Here is an 18,512-nt window from a genome sequence, read left to right on the forward strand (position 1 = left end):
CAGGGACCTGACCCTGAAGCCTGTGCCACTGCAGAGGACACTTTCTGTCTCCTGAACCACCAGCTGTGCCCGGCCCCTACCCTGGAGGGGTCCCTGGGGACCCAGGCAGCATCGCTGGACAGGGCTGCTCAGAGCCACTCTGGAAATCTTGTCCCCACAGCCTTGTCTCAGACTCTTGGGGCCTTTAGGGGTTTTGTTTGTTCATGTGAACATTCTCCTGAGTAATGACAATCACGTGCCCTAGAACCAGAGGCATTTTCTGGGAAAAGAGTGAGGAGAGAGTGGAGGTAGGTGGCCTAGGATGGTCCTGGGTTTGCTCCTTCAGGGCTTGCCCGGGGTCAAGAGCCAGGCAAGAAGCTCTTCACAGCATTGCTCAAGAGTGGAGGGGGCCTGAGGGACTGAGGAGGAAATGGGAGGGGGTTCATTCTGGCTGCCCTGCCTCAGTCTCCCCCATAGCCCAGAGAGATGGGACCAGATGTGGATGCTCAGAAGCGCCCAGCTTGGAGTCCAGGCTCATGACTTAGGGCAGGAAGACAGAAGGAGCAGGAAGTGGGCATCAGGCGGGAGACGGTAGTGGGGGGATGGTGGCTGGCAGGAGTGTCACTGCTCAGAAGAGGCAGGGAATCAAAGCACCTGGAGGGCTCTCCAGGGCAAAGGCAAACACTGAGGTCCCTGCTGCTCCCACAGAGCCCTGCCCCCACGCCCCTCCCCCCAACCCCCGCCTACTATAAGGGCCCCCGCCCAAGCAGGGGATCCAGGCTGTGGAGGTGACATGGCCAAGTCACACCTGCTGCCGTGGCTGCTGCTGCTCTCCACGCTCTGTGGCCCAGGCGCTGATGAGTCTCCCCAACCTCTCCTTGCCTCCCTCCTACCTGGGGCCAGGTGTGGGGGACACATCCTGGGCATCTCCATGCCTACTGAGCTCTGGCTCTGAACCAGGCATTATCCCTACTTTGTACAATATTCCCATTTCAAGAGGAGGAAGCTGAGGCTCAGAGAGGCTTCAGGACTTGTCCAAGGCCGTCCAGCACATATAAAGCCTGACTTCATCTGAAAAATTTAGGCCACCTATTATGAAAGGGATGAGACATGTGGAATTTCAAGTGTTTATTCAATTCACAAGAAAAGTCTAATGACAGCAACATGCAGAAGAATGAACCTGGACCACTTTCTTACACCATACCCAAAAATAAACTCAAAATGGATGAAAGACCTAAATGTGAGACAGGAAACCATCAAAACCCTAGAGGAGAAAACAGGCAACAACCTCTTTAACCTCAGCCGCAGCAATGTCTTGCTCGACACGTCTCCAAGGCAAGGGAATTAAAAGCAAAGATGAACTAATGGGACTTCATCAAAATAAAAAGCTTCTGCACTGCAACAGAAACAATCAGCAAAGTTAAAAGGCAACTGGCAGAACGGGAAAAGGTATTTGCCAATGACACATCAGAGAAAGGGTTAGTATTCAAAATCTATAAAGAATATTCCAGACTCCACACCCGAAAAACAAATAATCTAGGGAAGAAATGGGCAGAAGACACGATAGACACTTTTCCAAAGAAGATATCCAGATGTCCAACAGACACATGAAAAGATGGTCAACATCACTCATCACCAGGGAAATACAATTCAAAACCACACAGAGACACCACCTCACGCAGGTCAGAGTGGCTGAAATTAACAACTCAGGAGACAACAGACACTGGCGAGGATGTGGGCATACAGGAACCCTCTTGCACTGCTGGTGGGAATGCAAACTGTTGCAGTCGCTCTGGAAAACACTGTGGAGGTTCCTCAAAAAATTAGAAGTAGAACTCCCCTATGACCCAGCAATAGCACTGACAGGAATTTATCCAAAGGATACAGGAGTGCTATGCATAGGGGCACATGTACCCCTATGTTTATAGCAGTGTTTTCAACAATGGCCAAATTATGGAAAGAACCCAAACATCCATTAACTGATGCATGGATAAAGACGATGTGGTTTACGTATACAAGGAATCCTACTTGGCAATGAGAAAGAATGAAATCCTGCCTTTTGCAGCAACGTGGATGGAACTGGAGGGTATTATCCTGAGTGAAATAAGTCAGCCAGAGAAAGACAGAGATCACATGTTTTCACTCATATGTGGAACTTGAGAACCTTAACAGAAGTCCATAGGGGAAGAGAAAGGGGAAAAACCAGTTACAAACAGAGAGAGAGAGGGAGGCAAACCATAAGAGACTCTTAAATACAAAGAGCAAACTGAGGGTGGATGGGGGTTGGAGGAGAGGGGAAAATGGGTGACACTGAGGGCACTTGTTGGATGAGCACTGGGTGTCGTATGTAAGCGATGAATCATAGGAATCTACACCCAAAACCAGAGCATGCCATATACACCGTATGTTAGCCACTTTGACAATAAGTTACATTAAAAAAATAAATAAATAACAAACAAAAAGAATTTTCTAAAAATAGTTAAGGGTTAAGGGAGGAGGATGAGTGTGAATATACGAGGGTAGCACTAGAGAGATCTTTCTGGAGATGGAACAGTTCTTTATCTTGACAGGAGTGGTCGTTACACAAATCTACACGTGATAAAATGGCACAGATATACCTACCCACAAATGGTGTCAAGGTCAATTTCCCAGTTTTGATATTATGTACAATATCATTGTTGGAAGAAATGAGGTAAAGGATATACTTAACCTCTCCATACCATTTTTGCAACTTCCTATGATCTATAATTATCTTACAATAAAGGGTTTTGAAGAAATGGTGAAAAAGAAAATGAAAAAAAGAAAAGTCTAATGATTACCTACTGTCTTGTATCATATCTCAGATTTGTGCTGGCAAAGTGCAGGGTCAAAGTGCATCAGAGGAGGGAGAAAATGATTCCTGTTCCTCACCACTTCCAGCTGTATGCAGAGACTTCCTAGTCTTGCTGTCTCTGAAGGACACCTGCTTACTGAAGATCATGGACATTGACCCCAAGTTTAAGACGTTGAAAACAAAATTCAACCTAGTGAATTTGAAAGCTCTTATTGGCTTTATTTAACAATCCATGACTCATTCAGCATCCCATCTGGCAGATAGAAAGGAGCTCCAAAAAGCTGTATAAAATAAGACTTTTAGGGGCACCTGGGTGCTCAGTCAGTTGAGTGTCAACCATGGATCAGGTCACCGTCTCACAGTTTGTGAGTTCAAGCCCCACGTCGGCTTACAGTGGTAAGCCCAGAGTCTGCATAGGATCCTCTGTCTCCGTCTCTCTGCCCCTCTCCCTCCTGTTTTCTCTTAAATATAAAAAGGTTTTTAAAAAATAAGACTTTCATAGGTCGAAACAGGCAGGACAAGGAAGTTACTAGCAAGGAGTGCCTTGTCTCAGGCAAGGTCACTTGCCTTTGGGAGAAGGCAGGGGTCTGTGAGGCAGACTCCCTCAGCAGGTAGTTCCAGATTGACTGGTTTAAGTTTCCACTCCTGGGAGAGGTGGAAACTAGAATTCAATGACATATTAAGTCTTGGTTTGGTGACATGGGTTTAGCAACAGTAATGCCATTTGGGATTTGTTGTCTTTTTAAAAAGGGAATGAAACCCCCTATCACCTGGAGAAAGGCAGGACCGACTGTTGAAGTTCAACTCCCAAATCTGCCAAGGCTATGGGATCTTCCACATGTCCTTGAATCTCTCCATGCCCCAGCCCCCGCATCTGTAAAACTGGCTTCTGGGTCAGGTGTGGGAAGCACCTAGAATTGGCAATGCAGTTACCCCCGCATCCCTGTGATCCCACCTAGCCAAGGCATCGGGCCACTAAATGCTAGGCAGCCACGGAAGCTGCATGACCTGCCTTCTCGGGTTTACCTGCATGCAGGTACATCTGTGAAAAGAAAACATTCAAGGCGGTTGCACGTCTGGCTTCACAGTGCGAGATGCTCCGTGGACCCCTGCCCCACAGAGATTGGTGGAAATTATTTTTTTTCTTTAATATTTTTCTTTATTTCTAGGAGAGATTGAGAGACAGCGTGAGCAGGGGAGGGTCAGAGAGAGAGGGAGACACAGACTCCGAAACAGGCTCCAGGCTCTGAGCTGGCAGTCAGCACAGAGCCCGACGCGGGGCACGAACCCACGAACCGCGAGATCATGACCTAAGTGAAAGTCGGACGCTTAACCGACTAAGCCACCCAGGCGCCCCTGGTGGAAGTTATTTTTAAAACCATCTCAATTCTCTGGAATCTGACGAAGCGCATAGAGCAAATGAAGAAAGATTCATTTGAGGAAATCTACTAAAACTCAGGAAGAACTACATGGAGTCCGTGGTATTTGACCCAAGACCCCCCCTTCTCCCTCCCCTCGCGGCTCGCACGATGGGAACTGCACTCCTGTCTGGTACATACAAGACCCCGGGCTCTCTCTCCTCCGGGATCCCAGCCAGAAGCCTGTCTTCCTGGCAGAGAAGAGCACAGGCACCTGTCATCCTGCCCCCAGCTACCTGTTGCCCAGACTAAGTCTCAGGGGAGGGCAGCGAAGAGGTGGGGGGTGTCGCCTGCTGAGACTCTGCCGGTGGGCCTGATGCTCTGCACTGCGTGTGGCAGGGCTGAAGATACTTGAGCCACCATTTCCTCGTGGACAGCTCAAGGGCAAGGAATTCTCAACAGGACCGGCAAGCCAGGGAGGGCTGGGGCTGCTGCCTCCGGAACCACTGAGCACTCAGCTATGGGCGGGGCATTCAAAAGAAAGCACTTTATTGTCGCCACCCCCAGCACCAGAGTCTTGGCTCAGAGACATCCCCCGGGAGGAGAAGCCCGCCATAAACAGAGTTCCCAAACTGCCCTCTAAAGGAATGGACTTCATTTGCAACAGAATGCAGACAGATGCAAGTTTCAAGGCCCTCAAAAATGGTGGAGGTGGTGGTGAAAGACATTTCCTAGGAGACTGACAGATCCATGGGTTGTAGGCTACACCCTAGGCGGGCTTATTTGCTGGGCTGAAAATGGGAAACACCCACTGTGAAGGGGCTCCCTTGGGTCAAAACAAATCTCACACACTGACCTCAGGCACTAACCTTACAAAGATACTTTGATTGGATTGCATTCCACTCTGGAGCATTTTATTCCCTGAGGCTTTGCTGAAAACAATCGAGTAATCAGCCTGGAAATTGTGGAATTTAACAAGTGAGTGTTGTTAGGAAACGAGAGAGGGAGAGCCCCACCAAACACCTTGGCCTTGCGGGGGTAATTGTGGGCGGAGTCAAGGCTGCTCCCCTGGAGATGCAACAACATCCCCTGGAGATGCAGACACAGACACAGACGCACACTGCTAACAGAATTCCGCAGTCACTAAGCAACTACATAAGCAAATAACGGTGACAAGCCTGAGGTGGGGGTGAAGGGTGTGGCCAGCAGTCAGATTTGCTATATTATCAAAAAAAAACAATTTTGAAAAAAAAAAAAAAAACAACAACAAAAAAAATACAATACTTAAAAAAAAAAAAAAAAAAGAATCACACATGGGGCAAAAAAAAAAAAAAAAAAAAAAAAAAAACCCAAAAAAAAAAAACTGCCTATGAAAACAACCAGATATCAAAGACTTCAAAGTAAGCATTATGAATATGTTCAACAAACTAGAATAAATCATGAATAAAGAAATGGATGACGGGCTCCTGGGTGGCTCAGTTGGTTAAGCATCTGACTTCGGCTCAGGTTATGGTATCCCGGTCTGTGAGTTGGAGGTTGGGGTGAGACTCTGTGCTGACAGCTCAGAGACTGGAGCCTGCTTCAGATTCTGTGTCTCCCTCTCTCTCTGACCCTGCCCTGCTCACACTCTGTCTCTCTCCCTGTCTCTCTCTCTCTCTCAAAAATAAATAAACATTTTAAGAATTTAAAAAAGAGAAAAAGAAATAAAGGAGATGCCTGGCTGGCTCAGTATTGCACTAACCCTTCATTTCTGGGTTGTAAGTTCCAGCCCCACATTGGGTGTAGTGGTCACTTAAATTTTACACATTTTTACATAAATAAATAAAGTATGGTGACAATGTCACATGAAATAGAAAGATTAATAAAGAGATAAAATTATTATTTTTTAAGTTTATTTATTTTGAGAGAGGGAAAGAAGACACAGAGGAGGGGTAGAGAGACAGGAAGAGAGAGAATCCCAAGCAGGCTCCTCGCCATCAGGGAAGAGCCTGACACAGAGCTTGAACTCATCAACTGTGAGATCAGAACCTGAGCTGAGATCCAGAGATGGACACTTAACCAGCTGAGCCACCCAGTTGCCCCAAGAGATAAAATTATTTTAAAAATCAAATGGAGGGGTACCTGAGTGTCTCAGTCTGTTAGGTATCCAAGTTCAGCTCAGGTCATGATCTCGCGGTTAGTGAGTTCAAGCCCTGCATCAGACTCTATGCTGACAGCTCCAAGCCTGGAGCCTGCTTCAGATTCTGAGTCTCCCTCTCTCTCTGCTCCTCCCCTGCTTGTGCTCTGTCTCTCTCTCAAAGATAAACTGACATTAAAAAGTAATTTTTTTATCAAATGGAAATTCTGGAGTTGAAAAGGACAGTAACTAAATTTTTAAAAAATCAATAGTAAATTTGAATTAGCAGAAGAAAGAATTAGCACACCTGAAGACAGATCAATAGGTTATATAATCCAAAGAACAGAAAGTAAATAGAAGGAATAAAAATAAATAACCAGAGCCTTGGAGAACAGTGGGACACCATAAGTGCACCAGCTCATGCATAATAGAAGTACTAGGAGGTGAGAGAGAAAGTAGCCAAAAAAAATTTTTGTTTTTGGAAGAAAATAACTGAAAACTTTTCAAAATCTATTGAAAAATAATCTACACATCCAGGAAGCTCAGTAAACTCAAAACAGGATACATACAAACAGATCCACAAGTCCAACACATCATATTCAACATGTTGGATGCCAAAGACAAGGAGAAAATCACCACAGCCAGAAGAGAAAAACAATTCCAAGAGAACTCAAATAACACTCACAGGTGACTCCTTATCAGAAACAGCGGAGGCCAAGTGACAGTGAAAGAACATATTCAAAGTGATCAATGGAAGGCTGTCAACCAAAGTTCTATATCCAGTAAAACCATCTTACAAACATGAAGGCAAAATAAAGATATCCCCAGATAAGCAAAAATGGAGAACTGTTGCTAGCACACCCACCTACCAAGAAACACGAAAAGACCTTCTTCAGGCTGAAAGCAAGTACCCATTCATATGAAACAACAATGAGACAAAATAATTAAGTAACTATAAAAGCAGTTTAAATGCACAGTTCTCCTTTCTGGACTGATTTAAAAGCAATTGTAAGGGCGCCTGGGTGGCTCAGTGAGTTGAGCATTTGACTTCAGCTCACGTCATGATCTCGCGGTTCATGGGTTCGAGCCCTGCGTGGGGCTTTGACAGCTTGCTCGGACACTGCAGCCTACTTTGGATTCTGTGTCTAGCTCTCTCTCTCTCTGCCTCCGCGCCACCCCCCCCACCCCCACCCCAGCTCGTGGTCTGTCTCTAGAAAATAAATAAATGTAAAAATAAATAAATAAATAGAAAATTAAAAAACAATCATAGAACACTACATGTACAGTATGTATAGTATGTATACTAGGGCTAATAACATATAGAAATGTAATGTATTTGACAACAATGGCACAATGGAGTTAAATGGGAGCCAAGCTGTATCGGGCTAAGGGAATGACACTAGATGGTAACTCAAATCCACGCTAATGAATAAAGACCATCATAAATGATTAGAAAGAAGGCCCATATAACAAAAGTTACAAAAGCTGCATATATATGTGCTCCCCCTTATTCTATCAGCTTCTTTAAATGACATACATTATATAAAGTAATAATTATATATAATAATGTTAGTTTTCTAACATGTATAGGTATAATATACATGTAATATATACATATATACATATAGCTATATATATACATGACAATAATGTCACAAAAAGGGTAAAAATAGAAAAGAGCTATATAGGACTAACATTTCTACATCTCACTGGAGTGAAGCTCACATAAATTTGAAGCTGTTTCTGATAACATAAGATGTATAGGCTAACCCCTAGAACAACACCAAGAAAAAAACTCAAAGATATGAATGGTGAGAAAAGGAAATTAAAAAGCTACATTAGAAAATATTTCTTTGATGCAAAAAGAAAGCAGTAAAGGAAGGATAAAAGGAAAAATGACATGAGACACAAAGAAAACAAAAAGTAAAATGGCAGATGTAAATCCATCCATATTAATAACAACTTTAAATGTAAATGTATTAAACAGTCCAATTAAAGGCAAAAATGGTCAAACGGATTTAATAAATACAAAACAAGATCCAACTATGTGTTATTTGTGGGAGATATAATTTAGATTTAAACATAAAAATAGGTTGGAAACACAAGAATGGATAAAGGTACATCGTGCAAGCAACCAAAAGGCAGGAATTTACTAATAAGAGACACAACAGAACTGACAGAATCTTCCTAGAGATTTTTAAAAGGACATCTTATGAGATAAAATGGGCAATCCATCAGGAAGACAGAACAAGTGTAAACATACATGCACCAAAACACATGAGATGACAGGAGACAGACCAGAAGGAAGAAATATATGATTCAACAACAATAGCCAATGACGTCCATATTCAAGTTTCAATAACAGATAGAACAATTAGGCAATAAAGCAATGAGGAAATAGAAGAGCCAAATGACACCGTAAACCAACTAGACTCAGCAGACATCTACACAACAACCCAACCACTGAGAAGCAGAAGAGGCATTCTTCTCAAGAGCACATGGAATGTTTTCCAGAACAAACCATAAGCCAGCTCATGAGAAACCTTCAATCAGTTTAAAATCATAGAAATAAGGGCACCTGGGTGGCTCATTTGGTTAAGTGTCCAGCTTCGGCTCAGGTCATGATCCCACGGTTGGTGAGTCTGAGCCCCATGTCGGGCTCTGTGCTGACAGCTCGGGGTCTGGAGCCTGCTTCAGATTCTGTGTCTCCCTCTGTCTCTGTCTGCCCCTCCCCTGCTCACGCTCTGTCTCTCTCTCTCAAAAATGAATGTTAAAATAATGCTTAAAAAATGATAGAAATAACACAAAGTATGTTCTCCAACCACACAGAATAAAATTGGAAATCAATAACAGAAAGAAATTTGAGAAACTCACAGATAGGTAACCATTACACAACACACTCTTAAGGAACCAATGATAAAAGAAGAAACCAAGTGGGAAATTAGAAAATATTTTGAGTGACCAAAAATAAAGACACAACATATGAAAACTTATGAGGTGCTCTAAAGCAGTTCTCAGGGGGACATTTGGAGTTCTAAGTGCTATACTAAAAAGGAAGAAAGATCTCAAAACAATAACAGACACTTCTACTTGAAGGCTCTGGAAAAAGAAGAGTAACTGTACCTGAAGCAAACAGAAGGAAGGAAATAATCATGATAGAGCAGAAATTAATCAAATCAAGAATAGAGAAACCAGTTAAAGAGAATTAAAAGAAAAAAGAGAATTAAAGAAAACCAATGAAACCAAACACTGTTTCCTTGAAAAAAAAATCAATGGAAGTGACCATTTAGCTAGATTTACTAAAAAGAAAAGAGAGAAGACCTAAATTACTAAAATCAGAAGTAAGAGAAAGGACATGAAGACTGGCCATGGAGGAAAGAAAAATGATAACCCTATGAACAATTGCATGCCAATAAATTAGACAACTTGAAATGGACACATCCATGTAAAAATATGGATCACTGAAGCAGACTGTCCAACTCTAGATTTCACTGGATGAAAATTAAGTCACAGCTCTCTGGGCTCAGACCTAGTTTGTAGCGACATGGCTAAATGCACCAAGGGGGTCAGACCATGGGTCAATATGGGACCTCTTATGATGCCTCCCTCAAGAAAATGGTGAAGATTGAAATAAGCAGCACTCTAAGTACACTTGTTTCTTCTGTAGCAAAACCAAGATGAGAAGATAAGCTATGGGGATCTGGCCTTGTGCTTCCTGCGTGAAAATGGTAGCCAGTGAGGCCCACACCTACAACACCACTTCTGAAGTCACGGTAACGTAGGCCATCAGAAGACTGAAGGAGGTGAAAGACCTGGGGAAGCACCGCAATCTGAAACATTGCTAGCCTATAATAAATAGGTTAATTTATGTAACAAAAAAATAAATAAATAAAGCATACCTGAAGTTAGGTCTCTAACTGTATTTTATGTAGGTAAAGTTGATTAATCTGACTTAGAGGCTGTTTTTGTGTAATTATGGTAGTATCTATATAAGAGCATGGTAACAGGCTGCACTTAAAAATTGCTGTACCCCTTCTACTCACATGAGTATCCAAATATGTGGATGAATTTTGAGATTCTTTGCCTGCCTGCTAATCATCTTGTGCAAGACACATGAAGAAGGTGCTCATAAAAGGGGATTTAATCCTCTTCAGTAAATGGTGCTGGGAAAACTAGACAGCCCCATGGAGAAGAATGAAGAGACCCAAAAGTATATAAGGAATGAAGCTGCATGACACTGGATTTGACAATGACTTCATGGATATGACACCCAAAAATGCAACAAAAGTAAAATAACGAGTAAGATTTCATCACATTTAAAAACATTATGCATCAAGTGACATGACTGACAAACTGAAAAAGCAATCTATGGAATGGGAGAAAATATTTGCAAATCATATATCTGATAACAGGTTAATATCCAGAATATATTTTAAAACCTAGTATAACTCCACAACAAAAAATCAAAAAACTCAATTAAAAAAGGTGCAAAGGCTGGATGGCTCAGCCAGTGAAGCATCCACCTCTTGATTTTGGCTTAGGTCACACATAGTCTCAGGGCGGTGAGTTCCAGCCCTGTGCTGGGCGGATCCTGCAGGGACAGCACAGAGCCTACTTGGGATTCTCTCTCTCCCTCGGTCTGTGCTCCTTCCCCGCTCATGTGCTCTCTCACTCGCTGTCTTTCTCAATAAATAAATAAACATTTTTTAAAATGTGTAAGGACTTGAATACATACACACTTCTCCAAACAAATATATGAATGGCTAACAAGCACACAAAAAGATGCTCAAAATCAATAATTGTTAGGAAAATGCAAGGAAAAGCCAGAATAAAATATCATCCCATACCCGTTAAGATGGCTGTCATTAAAAAAAAAAAAAAAAACAGAAAATAATAAGTGTTAATGAGGATGTGGAGAAAGTGTGCACTGTTGTTGTAAAATCAACAAAATGCTGTGCAAAGCAGTAAGTTAGTTCCTCAGAAATTAAAGGTAGGACTACCACCTGATCCATCAATCCCACATCTGGGTACTTATCCAAAGAACTGAGAGCAGATCTCAAACAGATATTTGCACTCCATGTTCATAGTAACACTATTGATAATAGCCAAGAGGTGAGCAATTTAAATGTCCATGGACAAATGAATAAATAAATTAAATGTCACACACACACACACACACACACACACACACATACACCATTCAACTTTAAAAAGGAAATAAATCCTGTTGAATGCCAGAACATGGATGACCTTTAAGGACATCGTGCTAAGTGTAATAAGCCAGTCACAAAGTGACAAATACTGTATGATTCCATTAGTATCTCTAAAGAAATCAAATTCATAGAAAAAAGAAAGTAGAATGGTGGTTACCGGGGTGGCGACAGTATGAAAGAGAGACGTGTACTTTAATAGTAACTATGGAGTTTCAGTGATGTAAGATGCAAAAGTCCCAGATGTCTGTGTCATGACATTGAGAATATACTCAACACTGCTGAGTGTACATTTAAAACTTGTGAAGATGGTAAAATTTGTGTTATGCATTTTTACAACAATAAAAAACTTGCGTTCCTGATAGAAGGAGGTGGTTCAGCTCACAACTCAATGACACAAGTGATTCGCCTTGAATAACCACCAACCTCCGTGTGCATTACAAGTGCTGTCTGCATCCTTCCCATCTCATCACACAGGACGCCATAAACACATGCTCTCAGGAAACACCATTTAATAAAATTAATAATTTTTCATATTAAACACTGGGTGCTGGGTAAATTTAAGGTGATCTTACTACCACTTTGTAGATTGGCAGTTGCTTGAGGTAAGTGTCTTTATTTCATTTGCCTCCTATTCTGACACCAGGATGTGACACAGACTTGGACTTGTCCAGAGCTCTGTGAGAAGCCCCTGGCAATTAGGAGCCATGGTTTGGGGTTAGGAAAGAGCCTGGGGCTGCCCTGTACGAAAGGAGTAGGGGAGCAAAGGCCGAAGGAAGTGTGAAGACCACAGAGCACAGATGCAGAGCCTGGCCAGGGCGAAGCGGGTCCGCACCGAGATGGGGCAGTTCCAAATTCCCAGGAGGGAGTCATTGGCTCCAGCTTGGGCCAGGGGTCTAAGTGGCCAGGAGAGAGGGATGTCACATGACACAAGCTCAGTGTCCTGGGGTGTTGGGTGGGTGAGAGGGAAATGGTAGAGAGCTGAGAAGGGACTGGGGTGAGCAGGTGCCCCCAAAGGAGTCTGAATAATGAAGCCAGTGCCCTCACGCTCCCTCCTGACAGGTTACCGGACCAGGCTTGGCCTCTGTCCTTTCCTAGCTTTTACCCATTTCCACCTGCAGGTAAACACCTTAATCACAGATCCCACCTCTACTTCACATGGCCTCCAGCTCTGCCCCATTTCTCTTCGATTCTTTACTGCAAACCCCTCATAAAGTTGTCCATGCCTGCTGACGTCACACATGTTTTGTGAGAAAATACTTTGCAACTATGTCTACTTGTATTAGTTGGCATCTACAGTGGGTAACACTTTCTCTTTTCCATTGTTTGATTATTAATTTATTACTTATGCTTAAAAATTCATAGATCTAATTTACTCAATGGGTTATATATATCCATTTATATCTGTTATTATCCTTATCTATTATGCCCTTATCTACTCAGATGGCTCCAGATCTCACCACTGGGAGTCCTAGACTGCTTTAGGGATTGAACCCAGACCCAGGCACCATTGTTCCTTGTGATGGCCAGCAGACCTTGCCCTCTCCCTGCAACAATTTCCACCCAGGTATTTCTGCCCATTCTCACACAAGTGATTGGGAAGAATAACCCTGACTCAGCCCCAGAAGGGTGCCCTGTCTTGGCTCACGCTAATCTGTATCCTATGTCCCTGGAACATACTGATTGATTCAGGACAACACCTGCCCCATTCGGGCTGATGAGAACATAGTGTCTGATGGGGTTTCTAGGAAACAAGCTTCCATTCTCTTCCAAGGGCAGAGAGGCTACCAAAGAACGCTCTTTCCCTCCTGACGACATACTGTAAAATTTAAGTTTGGCCCTGATGTGGCCATGGCTGCTGCCCAGAAGGAAGTCAGCTGAGACCAGTCTCACTGTACAGAGGTGGGAAGACCTGTGAGATAGGCATAGAACCGGGCCTGGAGCTCTGTGGACACCACTCAGTTCTGGATATTTCTGTGCCTGAAGCTACTATGGACTGCTTAATGATTTGGCCCAATAAATTGCCTTTTTTACTAAATCCAAAAAGAGCTAAGATTTGTGTAGATTGCAGCCAAAAGAATCCTAAATAATAAGACACTCTCTGAAAACTGAAAGGGAAAGCCCCTACAGGAAAGGAAAGGTGGGTATCTGTCCCCTCTGACCAAGAATACTCTGACCTACAACCCTGCTGCTCCTCCTCCTGGCCTGAGAGCTTCTGGGGGTACCTCCACCCTGCACCCCAGGCTCTCCAGGACTGTGTATCTCTAGTGACTGTCCCTAAGTATTTCATGAGCATATGTGTAAGGACTGCTGAGGCTCACTCGCTCACCACAAAATCCCTAGCCTCTAGTACAGTGCGGGACAAACAAGAAACATTTATTGAAGGAATGCATGAGCCACCCAAGCACGCCTCCCAGCCCCACCCCTCAAATCCACCAAAGGAAAAGCAGCTGTGGCCAAAAGCTTGCATGACATTTATTCTTCTGCAGGGGGAGGCACTGAGAAGTTAGGTGAGGGAACTGGAGGGTGGGCTCTGGGTGTGGGAGGGCAGAAGCAGGTGGTGGTTGCTGGCGAATCCGTGCTCCTCCCCAGGGTGGGGTCAGAGGTCCCAGGGGCTCAGCGACCTGCAGTGGAGACAAGAGAGAAGTGGGCAGGAGTGTGGAGTGTCCACGGGAAATGGGGACTAGAACCTCCTGTCCCTACAGAACAGCCCTGGACTCACATCCTGGAACCCAGTCAGGGGCCTGTGTGGCTTGTGGGGCTTTAGAGATGAAAAACCACAGACTCTAATCACGGGAAATGGGGGGGACTCACACTGTGGTGACCCACAGATCTGAAGGCATCAAGTCCCAAGACCTCAGTCAGGGCTACATGAGCCACCAGAACCAAGCAGGGTCCTTCCTGTCCCACGTGCTGCAGCCATGGCCTGACCTGCACCACAGCCTGGGCAGCCCTGGAGGGACAGACGGGAGAGCGCTCCCCGCCAGCCGGGCTCCTGAGCTCAGCTCTCAGGCCCCTAGAGTCCTGGGCACAGATGTGGCCTGGCTCCCGTGCTGGGGGATGGGAGTTCATCGGGACTCTGATGTCTTTGACGGTCCCTGTCTGAGGCCGCTTGCCTGGTATCAATGTCCCTAGACATTCAGCCCTTGGTAGAAATCAGAGCTACGTGTTCCTATCCCCTTCCCAGGTGAGGACACTCCAGCTCACAGAGGTTAAGCTACTTGTTCAAGGACACAGCTGACCACAGATGGGGACCCCAGGATTGCCTGCAGTATTTCTCAACCATTTCCAACTACAGCCCCTCTGCCCACCTTCTCCACACTTTGCACACAGTGGGGGGAGTGATGTGTCACCTTCTGGAAGCTTGGTGGGATGTGTGTGAGCTGCGGAAGTTCTGTGTGGCAGCTGGATTTCTGTGGGTTTAAACCCTTTCGCAAACGCCAGGGGGGTTGAAGTGGGACCTCCAGGAAAGACCCTGCTGGCTCCTCCACACTCACCTATTGTAGGGGGACACATCCTGAGTTGCACACAGATTTCCTTGGAGCTTTTCCCATTCATGATGCTTTGGGTGATTTTATTATCATACTTAGTGATTAATTCCTGGCATTGTTTTTTATTCCCAAGTATCTTCCGGCACACCAAGGACAGAGCGTGTTTGATGGTTTCCTGTAGTAGTAACATAGGAAGAAGAGGAATCCGGTGAGCTCAGCCCAGGGCAGACGCCCCCCTGCACACCCCAGCAGTTCTAGGCCCTGGGCACCTCTGACCAAGGGCATGCTGGGAGTAGAGCCTGGTGCCAGGTGGCCATGGGGACAGACGATAGAGGGGCAGGGATCAGACCTCACGCCCAGGCCCCAAAGCCCTGGCCCAAGTGTGGTCAGGAGGGGCACTTGTGAGGACACTGGCCCTGTAGTGTCCCAGTCCCCTGTACATCGTCATCCCACCCCTCCTGCCTTCTGTGTGGGGAAAAGCGCCCACGGCTCCTAGACCCACAGGAGAGGCTCTGCCTGCCAAGCTTCCTGGGCCCCAACTTGATGGGTGTCACACAGGGTGTGTGACGAAGGTTAGGAGGGGAAAGAACTTGGAGTCTTGGCACATTCGACTCTGATATATCTTCTGCCACCATCCCGAGGAGAAGGGTAAAGCTGCGTTCCCAGGGCTGAGGGTGGGCCCTGCAGTGCCAGGGAGCTGAGCAGGATCAGGGAACAAAGCAGAGGCAGGGGGGAGGGGAGTTGGGAGAGCAGTGCTTCTTGGTAGTAACACATCCCCTTGTGTAGCACTTGCTCAGGGCCAGGCGTGGAGCTAAGCTCGTCCCACCCCCTCAGCTCCTTTAAAAGGTTTCCATAACATGCAAGAGGTGATTCTTATCCATCCCACTGCTCACATAAGAAAACCGAGGCTCTGAAAGCATTAAGGACTTGGTCCAGTCATGCAGCTAAGAACTGGTAGATCTGAGGGGGCTCAGTGTGACCCAGCTCCTCACTGGAACCAGCCTCGCAAAGCTCTGTCTACCACACATGGTGGGGCCAAAGGGGAAAGATTCCTACCTTCCCTCAGACCAAATTTCCTTTGATGGTGGGACGGAAACCCTTCTTCCTATGTTCACACTGACAGAGCTTCGTGATTTCAGGGGATTATCTGGGGTCAGTCCCCAGACACCAGGTGGCCCACAGATCCCTGTTGAGAAGCTATGGCCCACCCTGAGAGCAGCCCCTTCCACAGTGTCGCCCCCTAGCCCTCCAGCGCCACTTGTGCCCTTGACCGCCCAGCAGATGGGTCCCCAAATCACCAGGCCTCACCCGTGTGATGTCATGTCCCAGGGCTTTTCTCAGCACCTTGATTATCTTCTTACAAGTCATACATTTCAAATGCCACCGGTCACCCTGTCAGAAAACAACACCTCCTGAGGTGGCATCTCAGACACCCCAACAGTCCTTGGCAGGGACCCAGGGAGGGGCTCTCAGGTGTCTCCCAGGCCAGTGGGAGCCTCTAGGATCTTTCTGTGCTTTAGGGCCCGAAGCAGGCTGGCTGGCCCTGCCCACCCTCCTTCTAGGCTTGGTGGGGCTGAGACCCCCTAGCACCTGCCCCACAACCACAGACCCTCACCCAGAGCAGCCCTCTCCCCTCTTCTCTACTCTGGTCAGAACCCAGAGGACCCTCCGGGGGAAGGCCCAGCCAGACTGAGGTAGCCCCACAACCGGGCACAATGGTGCAAACACCAGCATCTTCAGCCCGCAGCTTTGCCTCCCCTCTGCCCCGCAGGATGGGCAGCCCTGCCTGCTGGTCCCAGGACAGAGAGAATGGGGAGGGGCTGTGGGAGGTGAACAGGGAGCCAGCAGTGAACCTGGGGGATGTCCTGGGCCAGCATCTGGAAGAACTTCTCATCCTGACACATGTTGGCTGTGTCTAGGTCATGGTCCTCAGGAATCAGACCAGAGAAGGTCAGACCTGGGGAAGAAACAACATCAGCATCCCTCCTCAAGGGGAAGGAGACAGAATGGTCAGATCTCCTGGCTGGCGGGGAGCCCCAGAGGTGGCCAGAGCACAGGACAGGAGCGGGGCTGTGTGAGGGTCCAGGGGTCCTGTCCTCACACCCCGCCCTGGAGCTGCTCTGAGCCAGTCTCTGCAACAGAATGCTCTCAATTCTTCTGGAACCAGGAGGAGATTACACTGCACTCCCCCCCCACATCAATGCAACCACTTTCTGTCTCCCTGTATCCTTCTCTGTTCTCTCTCTCTTTCTCATGCACACACACACACACACACACACAGAGATTTGGAGCTGATGTCAAGGAAACTACCCTCATCTCCTTCAAGGTCTTTCTTTCTCTCTCACCTTCCCCCAAGAATTCAATTTGGTGGCCCAGCACAACCTAGTGTCCAGACTGTCCCTCCCCTCAGCTAAGGAGGAGCTGCCAGGATGGGCACGGGGGGGAAGGTCCTTACCCGGGGTGGCCAGGAGCGCCGAGGCAAGGAGCAGGAGGGCCCAGAAGGTCATGATCAGTCAGCTGCTGGGGCTCCCTCTACACCCCCCTTTATGTGGCTGCCACCTCGCAATCTGACCTTGCCGGGTCCTGCTCCTCTTATAGGCCACCTCCCCGTGTCACTGGACTTACCACAAACACAGACACCAGTTTGTGGAGAAGTGGGGGGAGGAGTGCTTCCTCAGAGACTCCACACCATCTATCTCCCACCCACCCCACACACACACACAGAGCTAGAGCTTTCCCAGTGAAGGGGGGGGGGGCGCTGGAGGGCAGCAGGTGCCATGATGCCCCCACAGCCCGGGATGTGGTAATGGACCAGCAATCCCTGCACCTGAGGGCTCAGGTAGGGCCCTTGGCCCTGGAGCTTCCCACCCCTCCCCCGCCCCTGCCCTCCTCTCCCAGGGGTCTGTGCTGCTGTGCCTCCCCCAGCCACCTCCTGTAGCCCTGCTCTCCCCCAGCCATTTCAGCCAACGGAGCTCGGCCACACTCGGCCAGATTTAGACCCAGGTCCCTCAGGGTAGACGCGGACACCTCCTCCCCGCTCTGCCTTCTGGGGCTTGGTGATCCCTGAGCACGGGCACCGCTGACGCCTGGGTCCCCAGCCCCTCACCAGCCTTGTGGCCACCACACGGAGCCGGGCTTTTCCCTCAGAGCCAGGTGCAGCCCAGCCATCCCTCGCCTGGTCCACAGGGAGAGACAGCCCATGGGAAGGAAGTGAGCCCCGGCCAGGGATCTAGTCCCAACCCCCCAGGGTCTGACCCCTCATCTGTGCCATGAAGGTCACTGGGCCTCATCTGCAATGGAAATACAGGCTGGGCTGTTAACATCCACTACCGGATAAATAATAAGCCATTGTCTAGTGTAAGTGTGTCCCAAAGATTGCATGGAATATACTCACCCTAAAATGTGTTTGCTCTTTACCTGACGCTCACATCCAACTGGGCATCCCATCTTTTGTCTGGCAGCCTTCACCCACGTCCTTTGTGGCTCAGAGGAGGAAACTGGGTGGGGAGAACAGGGGGGCCTGAC

General features: G+C 46.9%; 1 protein-coding gene and 1 long non-coding RNA gene across 2 annotated transcripts; one reads left to right on the forward strand and one right to left on the reverse strand.

Annotated features, from left to right (window-relative positions):
• Positions 1–12,941: 12,941 nt before the first annotated feature.
• Positions 12,942–13,534, forward strand: LOC120220501. Its single transcript, XR_005525592.1, has 2 exons — positions 12,942–13,063; positions 13,271–13,534. It is a non-coding gene; the product is annotated as an uncharacterized LOC120220501 (long non-coding RNA).
• A 422-nt stretch (positions 13,535–13,956) lies between these two features.
• LOC120220499 (antimicrobial peptide NK-lysin-like) lies at positions 13,957–17,494 on the reverse strand. Its single transcript, XM_039217626.1, has 5 exons — positions 17,443–17,494; positions 16,841–16,944; positions 16,296–16,379; positions 14,994–15,162; positions 13,957–14,120 (listed from the first exon to the last, which is right to left on the reverse strand). The coding sequence occupies exons 1-5, from the start codon at positions 17,492–17,494 to the stop codon at positions 14,113–14,115; spliced, it is 417 nt and encodes a 138-aa protein (XP_039073557.1). The 3' UTR covers positions 13,957–14,112.
• Between the last annotated feature and the right edge of the window lie 1,018 nt (positions 17,495–18,512).

This window comes from Hyaena hyaena, unplaced genomic scaffold (genome assembly GCF_003009895.1).
Source record: "Hyaena hyaena isolate Hyena2069 unplaced genomic scaffold, ASM300989v1 scaffold_699, whole genome shotgun sequence".
Taxonomy (NCBI): Eukaryota; Metazoa; Chordata; class Mammalia; order Carnivora; family Hyaenidae; genus Hyaena; species Hyaena hyaena.

Coding starts and splice junctions, on each gene's coding strand:
- LOC120220499 (XM_039217626.1), bottom strand. CDS start 17,494: ATGACCTTCTGGGCCCTCCTGCTCCTTGCCTCGGCGCTCCTGGCCACC. Junction 16,945..17,442: donor GGCGCTCCTGGCCACCCCGG/GTAAGGACCTTC, acceptor TTTCTTCCCCAG/GTCTGACCTTCTCTGGTCTG. Junction 16,380..16,840: donor TGGCCCAGGACATCCCCCAG/GTTCACTGCTGG, acceptor GTTTTCTGACAG/GGTGACCGGTGGCATTTGAA.